Source organism: Helianthus annuus, chromosome 13, assembly GCF_002127325.2.
Source record: "Helianthus annuus cultivar XRQ/B chromosome 13, HanXRQr2.0-SUNRISE, whole genome shotgun sequence".
NCBI classification, from domain to species: domain Eukaryota; kingdom Viridiplantae; phylum Streptophyta; class Magnoliopsida; order Asterales; family Asteraceae; genus Helianthus; species Helianthus annuus.
In genome coordinates this window covers 148853416-148865864 of record NC_035445.2, presented here as the reverse complement: position 1 = coordinate 148865864, position 12449 = coordinate 148853416, and the positions used below count along the sequence as shown (strand labels likewise).

The window sequence follows — 12449 nt, the reverse complement described above, 5'->3', positions numbered from 1 at the left end:
GTTTAGTATTTAACAAAGTATACATACGTATATAAAGATATATCCTAAATAAAATTGTTACTTTTACTTTTTCATTTTACATTCTATAGTCAATTCGCCCTAAATACCTTTTCTAAAAAAAAAATACAGTTTTAAAAGTTAATTATTTATTATACTTGACTAGTTATTAAAACACAAACTAAGTTTAATAACATTTCTATTTAATCTGGGAAGAACTACAAAACGAAGGTGATAATACAAGTTGTTATTGGGATAGTTGGATTCATCATAATAACTGTTAGTTTCCGTCTCTATGTTCTTAAGAACGAGAAAAAGGAACAAATACCTCAAATCAACACTGTTGAGAGTAAGTTTCCCTTCTTCCGCTTACGCTTCATGATTACAACAATTAAGTCGCATTTTATGGCGTGTTAGTGACCGCCAAGCCGTCCATCTCTAAAACTACTCCTAACTCTCTATATCTCTCTCTCTCTCTTAACTAGTTGTGTTGGATGTTCCTGAATCATTACGATACACCTTCAACTCAGTGAAGATAGCAACAAACAATTTCTCCGACGACAATATCTTGGGAAAAGGTGGATTTGGAAATGTTTACAAGGTATGCATATAAAGAATGTTGCTTCTTACATAAAGTCGGCACTTGTAATGTTAGTTTAACGATATTATCATTTGATATTTTAAATCAGGGCATGCTCGAAAACGGACAAGAGATAGCTGTAAAAAGGCTAAAAACGGTATCTACTCAATGTGGCAATGAATTCAAGAATGAGGCTGAGCCACCCCCGAAACTTAATCATTGTAACTTGGTTCAACTTTGTGGGTATACCATTGAAGGCATCATGCGCCTTCTAATTTATGAGTTACTGACACATAGAAGTCTTGATAAATACATATTTGGTAAATTTTCCTGGGTAACTGAACTTACACTTGTAATCATAGTAGTTAATTTAATTGTAAAGAGAAACTTAATAACCTTTTTACTATTTTAATTGCACTATTATGGTGGCAAATTATATTTTGTTCTGTTGAATATTGTTACTGATGGCTACATCTTGATGATTCATGCAGATTCATCTAAGAGTTCCATTCTTAACCGGGAAAGACACCACAACATCATCATAGATGTTGCGAGTGGACTACATTACCTCCATGAAGGAAGCCGTGAACGGATATGTAACGTTTCATATTTTTGTAATTCTTTTTGTTTTATTGTAATTCGTATCTTACATTTTAATATTTGTAATTCCGGGACTTTGATCATAATGAAAATTGCTTTTTATATCATACTTGTTTAATCATGCATGCACAATACCTAAACAAACACGAGCTACGTGTTTTAATTAAAAACTGAGACGTAAATCGAGTTTATGTTTTCTCAGAATGATATTCATACATGTTCATACATTACACATGCGTAATTACACCTTAAAATGGCCAAAACATGATTAACTATGCTTTTATGGCCCCAGATAACAACCAAACCTAATCAAAAGGGCCAAAATGGAATTTTGGTATTCTTGAAAGGTCTTACGGACCACAACACGGTCCCCTGAAGAATGATCTACATATTGCATAATCAAGTTCTACATTACATAATCAATAATTTAATACAACAATTGACAAAATGAAAAAGCAAAAATGAATAAAGAATGTTTTTTTTGCAAAGTGAAACCTAAATTTGAGGCAGCTTAATTTTAGATTTGAAGCGTTCTCTTGAAGTAGCACACTCGGGCTAGTCCAATCTACCCTTACATACTTCTTAGTGTGTCGACTGTAAAAAAGTTTACATATAGTTTGTAAAATGCTTTCAATTTACCAGGAATTATGAACATAGGTTTTTAAAAGAGTAAATTACAAGTTTTGTCCTTTATGTTTACACCAAATTGCAGGTATTGTCCTTTTTCCAAAAGTTTACAGGTGGTGTCCTTAACCTTCCAAAATCTTGCATGTTATGTTCTTTAGGCCAAACGCAGTTAGAATTTTTGGTTAAATATAGTCATGTGCAAGGCACACGAGGGTACTATTGTAATGTCATCTATTTAATTTAAAAAATAAAAAAATAAAAATTGCATATACAAACCCAGTAACTTTCTCTTTCCCTCGACACTCTTTCTCTCTCTAAATTATCTCTCTCTCCTTCAAGAATAAAAAAAATCTGCATAAACCTCAAGATTTCACAAATCAGTAATCTTTCCAACTTAAAAAGAAATATAAAAACACATGTTCCAAATCCCCAGTCTGGAAACCCTAAACCCAATAATCCAATATGCCATAAACAGTTTTTTCTTTTAACACAAATCACAACCAATATAAACTAATAAGCAACTAAAAACACAAAAAAATATAAAGATAGAATAAAATTACAGTTGAGGGCACAGACAACAACATTATAAAGACCTTCATTGACAAGAGCTTCAACAAGAGACGTGAGACCAGGGGACACGATCCCCTCACCATTCGTAACAAAAATCACAGGCTTTGAAGGATCAAAATCATCAGTAGCAGAAGAAGAAGATGAAGTTTGAACAGTAGATTCGTCTTCGCTCTTTGTGTTGTTTGATTTGCTGCGTCATCGGAAGCTCATATATCCCATGGATGAATCGAAACCTGATCGATCTTCAAGTACTCGTCTCTCTGTTTTGAGTTGATTGTTCATAGCATGATTTCGACGCCTCCGCTATTTGATCAGAGTTGTGGTTGGGCCTTCTGACGTCGAACGCACCCAATCGCAGAACCCAGGGCGACGCTCGTACGGACCTCCATCCCCACCACCGCCGGCGATTCCAGAAGACACCCAATCGAAGAACCCACGACCGCGCAATCAATTTTCAACATCAATGCAAATTTAGGGCTTTCCCCACCACCACCTCCGGCCACTTGGTTGAATGTGCAGAGATCAAGACTGCAAATTTAGGCATATGCGGTATGCTTGAAATCTGTTTTGCTTGTTTGAATGAAAGAAAGAAGACAAAACAATAATTTATCTGATTAGGATGATTCGTGGTTATCCCACTTGTTTTAATAAAATTGCCAGTTGGCCATTCAAAAAAAGGATGATTCGTTGTTTCTTTTTTACTTGGTCAAATGATTGAGGGTGGTGGTAGCTGGGAGGGCGGTGGTGGTTGTGAGGTTGTTGGCTGAAATCTAGAGAGAGAGGAGTGAAAGAGGGGTAGAGAGAGAAAGAGATGGGAGATAGATAAGATGTGTGTATTTATATAATATATAATATTAGTTTCTAAATTTATTTATGTTTTTTATTAAAATAATTTTAAATATATAGGTAAAAAGACCAAATTACCCTTGGGTAACCAGATTTAACCAAAAAATTTAACTAGGTTTGGCCTAAAGGACGTAACGTGCAAAGTTTTTGGAACATTAAGTACAAAACTTGTCGACTTTTGCGCTAAAGGACAGCGTCTGCAATTTGGTGTAAACATAAAGGATAAGAAATGTAATTTACTCGTTTTTAAAATTTGCTAAGTGAAACCATATTTGCCTTTTCAATCCTAAAAGAATATGTTAACGAATAAGAGGAGGTGAGTGGTCATAAAATAGTGCCATGAATAAATTACAACCCCTTGGTGGGATTTTATGGACTTTATTTTATTCTTTTGTTCTAATTTGCCAACCCACCAAACAAACGAAGTTAATGGGGGTATCAATCCTTCATTCCTAAACCTTATCAAGCATTTCCTAAACCTTACGAAATGGGTGTGGAGGTACAGGGTAGAGGAACGAAGTGTTTGGAGAAGAGTGGTGAACGCTTGTCATGTTAAGAGGAGAGGCCGGAATATTTTGATTGCTAATCCTGCTTTGACAGGTGTGTGGATTAATATCGTAAGAATGGAGTCGAGACTGATGATAAATGGGAGAAATATCAATAGCTACATCAAAGGCATTGTGAATAATGGGGTTTCGATTAGATTTTGGGTTGACATCTGGTTCGATGAGACATCGCTAATGACTAGGTGGCCACGGTTGTTCACACTTGAAAAAGATAAAACATGCAGTGTTAGCGAGAGAGTAAGGAATAATGTGCAGGTAACGAGGCGGAAATGGAACTGGTGCAGAAATGGTTTTTCAAACGATGAACTTACTGAATGGAAAGAATGCACAACGATTCTTTCGACAATTAAACTCTCAGATCAAAGAGATAAATGGAAGTGGATTCCAGAAGGGTCCGGATATTTTACAACGACTTCAATGAAAAGTTTGATGAATGAAGAAACAGACACGAGTCAGTTTTATGTCGTTAAAAATGCATTTGGATTCCAGAGAAGTGCACTATTTTCGTTTGGCAGGCAGAGTTAGATCGTATTCCGACAAGGCAAGTGTTGGCTAGAAGAAACATTATGGTCGATGTGGAAGATTGCGCTCTTTGTGGGGAAGCTCAAGAAACTGTGGAGCACTTATTCGCACCATGCGATATTGCTGCTCATGTATGGCCGAGTCTCAGTTCTTTGGCCAAGACTACGGCTATCTTTTCTTTTTTCCTTCAAAGATTTGCTGGACTACTAAAAGACATGCGGGATGGGAGTCAAAGAGGTGGTTAGTGGCCTTATCATTATTACTTGCTGGTGCATCTGGAAGGCGAGAAACTCAAAGATCTTTCAAAAGGAAGAGGGAGAAGCGAGGATATAATGGGGGATGTTAGGAGATTGGGATTTCTTTGGTTAAAGTGTAGGTCAAAGTATAAGAACATTGTATGGAAAGGGTGGTGTAAATATCCGTTGTATATGGTTTAGTGGTTCACCCTGCATTTTTTGTGGGGTAGGCCGGTGTTTCTTAATGAAGTTTAATTTTCAAAAAAAAAAAAGATAAAAACATGTATTAAAGTTCTAATTATATTTTGTTGAGTAAATTACAAGTTTTGTCCTTTATGTTTACACCACATTGCAGGCGCTGTCCTTTAGCGCAAAAGTTTACGAGTTTTGTCTTTAACGTTTCAAAATCCTGCACGTTATGTCCTTTAGGCCAAACCCAGTTAGATTTTTTGGTTAAATCTGGTCATGTGCCTTACACATGAGGGTATTCTCGTCATTTCAGCTCTTAGTGACTATTGACTAAATAACTTGTATTAAGAGACTATTTCTGTAAAAAAATGAAAAAGTTAAGTATAGATAAAAAGAAAAAAACTCTGCACAAATACCTCTCTCTACCACTATTGCCACTGCCATAACCCACCCCACGCCACCACAACCCAGCGTCACCATCTGCCACTGCCATAACCTACGCTACCACCACCCCCACACCACCTGCTACTGCAACCACCCATCACCACCATTCCCGTCAACCACAACCACCAGTATACCTTTGCAACTAAATGGTGTCAGTAAACGCCAAAATTGATGTCAAAATTTATGAATTAAACCCCAAAATTAAACTCACCACCCAATTCACCACCATCCACCTTGTTCATTATCTTTCTGAATTAAACCCCAAAATTAAACTCTAAAACCCTAACCAAAGTAATAACAACATTCAAATTATATGAAATTAAGCTAAATCCAAGTAATAATAGCATTCATTTTATGAAATTCATATAATATATATCAATATACCCATTTCATAATCAAAATGGTGGCTGTAAACATCAACACAACCACAAATTGAAGTCAAAATCCTCATTTTATCTTGCACATAGTTCTTTGACTGAGCATATATGCTTTTAAACAAAAAGATGAAAATTGAAAACCATAGTCTTTGGTTCAAGAAGCTTAAAAGACATGAAATTCGGAATCAAAATAGTGGCAATAAACACCAACACCAGTGCCGGTGGTGTTAGAGACGGAGTGAGAGATAGTTGCCGGAGAAGTTTTGTTCGCCGGTGATGAGAAAAGAGAAGGATTTGTTGACATAAGAAGGCAGTTGTGGCGGTTTCGTTGTATGGTGTCAAAGTGGCGTTGATGGCCGGTGGTTGGGTGGGTGGCCGGAGCTCCTACAACCACACATTGAACCAGGTTTAAAACTACCGTCGGTGGTGTTAGAGATGGAAGATAAAAACGGCTAGATGATGCTTGTTCATCACAGATCTAGCTAAATCAACAGATGTAGGAGATTCAGATCGCTTGAAAACATCGGTTGGTTCATTGTCGCCGGAAATGGTGTCGGTTTTAGGTGGAGTTTGCTGTAGAGAGAAATGAATAAGAGAAATGGAGAGAGATATCAGATGAGATAAGGATTATATAACCCTTTTATTTTTTTAGTTTGTTACAAAATAGTCCCTTAATAAAAGTTCTTTACAAAATAGACCTTGAGAAGGTGAAATGAAAACAATACCCTTATGTGCAAGGCACATGACCATATTTAACCAAAAAATCTAACTGGGTTTGGCCGAAAGGACATAACGTGCAGGATTTTGAAACGTTAAGGACAAAACTCGTAAACTTTTGCGCTAAAGGACAACGCCTGCAATTTGATGTAAACATAAAGGACAAAACTTGTAATTTATTATCTTTTGTTGGTTGAGACAACACTTGTTTCAGGACCCCCTTGTAACACCCCGTGTTTTCAAATGTCAAAGTCAAAGTCAAGGGTTGACTTTATTGTAATTAGTCTATTTTAATTTTTGTATTATGTGGAGTAAGTGTTGTCTAATCAAAATAAAGCGAATGTTAATCGAATGCGAATCGTTAATCGACTTTGAATAGTAGGAAGTAACGATGCGATAAAGCTAATCAATCGATAATCAAGCTAATCGAATCAATCACCGAACTCGAAACTCGAATTATGGGAACTTTGGTATTGTTATACGTGTGTGTGTGCCTTATATGTTTCTTGTGCGTGTTACTTTATGTTGTTATGTGTGGTGATCAATCAAATCGAATCGAAACTCGAAAAGCAATCGAACACAATCGAAACCGAAACCAAAACGTGAAATCAGGATACTTATATGTTAGATATAGTAGTTGGAACTGAAAGTAATTTGATTAGGAACTCTATCGTACTCGAATCATCGTTCATCGAAAACGAAACGTCAAAAAAATCATCGCGAAACACTCAAGAGGTTGTGCCAATCGAACAGGACACCCTGATCGAACAGGCCAGCCGATCGAACATGCTGTTCGATCGGGCAGCCCATTCGATCAGTGAGCCTGGCCGATCGGTTACACCTTTCCTCTTTTGGAAGCCTATAAATAGGGTTGTCATTGTCTTCATTTCCACTTTTGGAAAGCTCTGACCGAACCAACCTTATTCTTCATCTTTTCTCAGATTTCTCTCAAATCCGGTAAGTTTTCACTCTAAATCTTGTACGTTTTCATTCATTACACGATTCCACACCTTTCTATCTTTCAAATCTTGGATTCTAACCGTGAAATCACCAAGACCTAAGTGTTCTTGGATGATGTCATCATGGTGTTCTTCAAGAACATCATGTTTTGGCCTCATTCAACCATGAATAGCTTGGATCTAACCGATTTCCACATAAACAAACTAAGATCTATGATAGATCTTAACATTTCACGGTGTGAAACGTTGGAAGACGGATTTCCCGGTTATCTTTCAACTCTTTTGCACCCACGACCTTCAAACCAGTAGAAACGGAGCTTGAACCAGCTCACTAATCATTCTAACAATCACATGGTTCAAGGTTCGGATTCTAACTACGAGGTTCACCGATTCCGGGTTAAACACTAAACTACCGTTCCGAACAGTTCACTGGACGGACTTGGGTGATTGCTGTCCGAACCAGTGAAATAAGTAAGAACCCATGTTATATGGTTCAACTCGTTGTCAAAACTACCTCAAAATCATATCAAAACAAACCAAAACAGCCAAGTGTTAGACGAAAGGCCGACCAGGTCAGAAATGCTGGCCGAGCGGCTAGACTGTTTGAACGAACAGCCCAGCCGATCGACTGGGCCAGCCGATCGGCTGACACATGGTCCTACATCTTTTCAACTTCATGAAGTATGGTATTGACGAAGTGATGTTCGATCGAATATGCTACTCGAATGGTAAACATTACTCTTCGGATCATGAGATACTATGCTTCAACACTTAATCGTTTCAAACTAGTCAAGCCTTAGGATGCTGTTCGATCGGATACACCGCCCGATCGAGTGACCCTTCCCTGAGGACTTGCAACTGAAGTTGACTAACCGATCGGTTGGGCCGACCGATCGAACGACCCGTTCGATCGATCGATCGACTTGAAAGGTAAGAACACTTCAATGTTTTCAAATGCTGCAACTAAAACTTCAAAAGTTCAAACCATCATACACAAACACATCCTTCCTAAAGGAAGAAACAATCCACTTGAACAAGTCTAAGCCGATCGAACCTACCGGCCTATCGAGCAGACTACCCGAACGGTTGGACCAACCGAACGGCTAGTGCTGTTCGATCGAACATGTCGTTCGATCGACCAGACTGTTCGACTCAATTTCACTTGTTGCATCTTTCCGCGTTACTCATCGTTATGCTATCGAACTATTCAGGCTAACCTACTTTCAGCACTCCCTTCAATCCATCAATCAATCACTGTGAGTATACTCGATCCCTTTTTGCTTTAGCACTTTTGGGTGTTACATACGTTACTTATCAAATCACAATCAACACAAACTATTTGAACGCTAACCGATCGCATGTATTACTTGACTAAATGAATGTTGTTTATTATGTTTACACGTGGAGTGCTATCTACCTGCCTTAGCAACATAGTACTATAGTTTGGACTCAGCACCCGTTCACACGGGGGTTGTTAAGGACAATTACTTGCATTGATTACGGTGGTAATCATGTATTGCGAACTGTCTCGGACAGTCAACCCGCAGTCGTTGGTACCGATGGTCCCATGTCGATAATAAACATGCTTCGTTTTCCTCTGTGTACATGTTGGTTATGCGTAAACTATTCGAACTCTATATGCTATTATCAAACTTGTGTTCTCACCTTTACATTTTATGTATTGACTTTATTTTAACGTATGTGACAGGTGTTTAAGGTGTTTGCTTGCTAGGGAAGCGAAGCTAGAATAAGTTTCTAGAGTCCCCCAACAAATAATTGTTTGTCAAGAACAGGCTTCTAGTGCATAGTTGTCTGTTGATCTTGTCAGGCTGGGTCTTTAGGAGCATTTAAACAATACTTTATTTATTTGGTTTGTAATAATTAAATTTGAGTTGTTGGAACAAAATTATTTGCCTAGTTGTTATCTATGATAACTTGTTTATTTATTTGGGATACGGTATGGGACTTATCATTTAAACTGAATTTGTAATAATAGTTGTTGTGGAAACTTCTGGACAATCTGTTTCGCTCAGTGCCGGGCCCCGATGATTCCGCCATCGGTTGGGTGTGACACCCCTGACACCAGGGACATCACCATTAATATATTAGTTACCATGTTTTTTTACGGCAAATTTCTTTTATTCCCGTCGTCTGTAAGACTTAAACCCAAGACTTCCCCTACCCAAGGTGTTTAAATGCTATGTCTTTGCCAATAGACCACCACCCCCTTGTTTATTAATTAGTTACCATGTTGATATTATATTTATCTAGCAATATTACGTTTGGTTTTCATGATAGATAATTTGGTTTATTTTAAAAGATCTTATCTTAAATTAATAATTTAAATTTGAAGATAATATTTTATTAGAAAAATTGAAGAATTTTATTTCAAATTCAAAGCAAGATAAAATTTAATATTAATATACTGTTTAACTAATATAAGATAAGTATGAAAAAGACGCGGGAAAACAATAGATTAGATGACCCCAATAAATGACACGTGTCACACATTGATTCACTTTATTATATAGAATAGATAGATATAGACTAATTCAAAATGAAACTAGATTTTAAAAATATAAATCATAATAACCGCAACATATTTTTTCTTAAATGGAATTTTAAAATTCAAATTAAACCTAAAGCTTGTAATTGACTTCAATTAGAAAAAGTGTTAATGCATATGGCGTTGTAGCATAGTGGCATCTTGGTGGTGTGATAAGGCTTAATATCATTAGGTCCTGGGTTCGATTTCCTCAGGGGGTGAAGATGGATATGATCGAGTGGTTTCACACTTTCGCTGGTGGCACGATAATACTCCTAGTAGTTCGTCAGTAATCCAAATTTGGTGTTAAAAAGGGTCCTAATATTAACACATGGCAAAAACTTATTTACACATGGTGTATACAGGCCGTATAATGTTATACGGCCCGTATAGAATTTAAAAAACTAACAAAGTCTGTGCCAGCAGACTTTGTCAGTTTTTTTAATTCCATACGGGCCGTATAAAAGTATACGGCCCGTATACACCATGTGTAAATAATTTGCCTGATCGTATACAATGTATACGAACGACGTATACGGGCCGTATACTATTATACGACCCGTATGGAACGAAAATTAGATTTTACTCAAAGTATTTAAGGGATTTAAGGTGTCAATCACACGAGACATTTTACAGTCGTGAGGTGGTCAAACCTTTATAAAAGTAGAAAAAAATAAAACATTAACAAGTAACAAAGATTGAAGAACAAAAAAACGTGTCGTATGACTGTAATAAAAAGGAAGGGTGAGGCATTTGATGAGAGTTGTAAGGAGAAGCGTTGAAATCAAGGGTCCCGTCATTACAACCACTTATTTCAACGGGGATGTAATGCAATGATTCCTCTCAATTGAATAGACAGACACTTGCTGTCACGGCCAATGTGCCCGGTTTGACCCGGTCATGAGCCGCGGGACAGGAATCCCGTGGTTTTTATTAATTTAAAGTGACAACGGAAGACTTTAATACAAGATCTTTTAATACTAAGAACGCCCGTTTTTATAATTTAGGGATAAACCCCGTCATTTACAATATAGTGATTTCACTGGGAAATCTTATTGTTTCCTGGATGCATGGTATACCTAGATTTATGAGCTTCTTCTAAAATTTTATCTCTTAATTCTCCTTGCTTAGGTACCCAGATTCTTTTCTTATGGAATCTCCAAATTCCATCATTTCCTTGCTCTAACTCTTTTATTTGTCCTTTCATTCCTTCAGCATCATCTTCGATTGCTGTTTCTTGAACTTTCTTTAGTTGTTCCAGTAAATCTAACTGTAGATTTAATCTAAGAGCACGGACTCGCTTTTGCTTTTCATGATACTTACGACTTAAAGCGTCTGCAACTACATTTGTTTTTCCTTCGTGATACTGAATATCACAGTCGTAATCACTTAGAATTTCTATCCATCTTCTTTGCCTCATGTTCAATTCTTTTTGCCCAAATATGTACCTTAAGCTTTTGTGATCTGTATAAACAGTAAACTTACTTCCGTACAGATAATGTCTCCAAATCTTAAGGGCAAAAATTATAGCTCCTAATTCTAAATCATGAGTCGTATAACTTTCCTCGTGCTTCTTCAATTGCCTGGAGGCATACGCAATTACCTTCTTGCGTTGCATCAACACACATCCCAGTCCTAATTTTGAAGCATCACAATAGACTTCAAAATCTTTTGTTCCTTCGGGTAAAGCCAAAATTGGAGCATTTGTTAATCTTTGCTTTAAAATCGTAAAGGCTTCTTCTTGTCTAGGTCCCCATTCAAACTTAACTACTTTACAGGCCAGCTTAGTCAAGGGTACAACTATCTTAGAAAATTTTTTAATAAATCGTCTATAGTATCCAGCTAAGCCTAGAAAGCTTCTGATTTCCATAGCTGTTTGTGGGACTTTCCATTTAGTAATTGCTTCTATTTTAGCAGGATCTACATGGATACCTTCGTGATTTACCACATGACCTAAGAATTGCACTTCTTGTAGCCAGAATTCACACTTCGAGAATTTGGCGTACAACTTTTCTTTTCTTAACAAAGTTAAGAGTGCATGTAGATGCTTACAATGTTCTTCCTGATTTTTGGAATAAATAAGTATATCGTCAATGAAGACAATTACAAATTTATCCAAATATGGTTTACAGATTCGATTCATCATGTCCATGAATGCTGCGGGTGCATTCGTTAATCCGAAGGGCATGACTGTAAACTGATAATGACCATACCTAGTTCTGAAAGCAGTTTTAGGTATGTCTTCTTCTTGTACTTTCAATTGATGATATCCGGAGCGTAAGTCTATTTTAGAAAAATATCTTGCTCCCTGGAGTTGATAAAAAAGATCGTCAATCCTAGGTAATGGGTATCGGTTCTTAATTGTAACTTTATTCAATTCTCTATAATCGATACACATTCTCATCGATTCGTCTTTCTTTTTCACAAACAACACTGGTGCTCCCCACGGGGATGAACTAGGTTGTATGAAACCTTTGCTTAGTAATTCATCTAATTGCTTTTTCAATTCTAGCATTTCTATGGGTGCTAGTCGGTAAGGTGCCTTGGCTATTGGGGTAGTTCCAAGAATTAGATGAATTCTAAATTCTACTTCTCTATCAGGTGGTAACCCGGGTAATTCTTCTGGAAAGACGTTTGGGTATTCTGAGACTACCGGGATGTCATGAAGTTCCTT

At 37.1% G+C, this 12449-nt stretch overlaps 1 protein-coding gene across 1 annotated transcript; it reads left to right on the top strand.

The window, feature by feature from the left end:
- Nucleotides 1-211: 211 nt before the first annotated feature.
- Nucleotides 212-1295, top strand: LOC110901924 (putative receptor-like protein kinase At4g00960). Its single transcript, XM_022148680.2, has 4 exons — nt 212-346; nt 483-598; nt 687-897; nt 1069-1295. The coding sequence occupies exons 3-4, from the start codon at nt 690-692 to the stop codon at nt 1293-1295; spliced, it is 435 nt and encodes a 144-aa protein (XP_022004372.1). The 5' UTR covers nt 212-346; nt 483-598; nt 687-689.
- The last annotated feature ends 11154 nt before the right edge of the window (nt 1296-12449 follow it).

What these genes read in the sequence shown, in the direction of transcription:
- LOC110901924 (XM_022148680.2), top strand. Translation starts at nt 690, where the DNA reads ATGCTCGAAAACGGACAAGAGATAGCTGTAAAAAGGCTAAAAACGGTA. An exon ending in TCTTGATAAATACATATTTG is followed by an intron (nt 898 to 1,068) that starts GTAAATTTTCCT and finishes TGATTCATGCAG; the next exon opens with ATTCATCTAAGAGTTCCATT.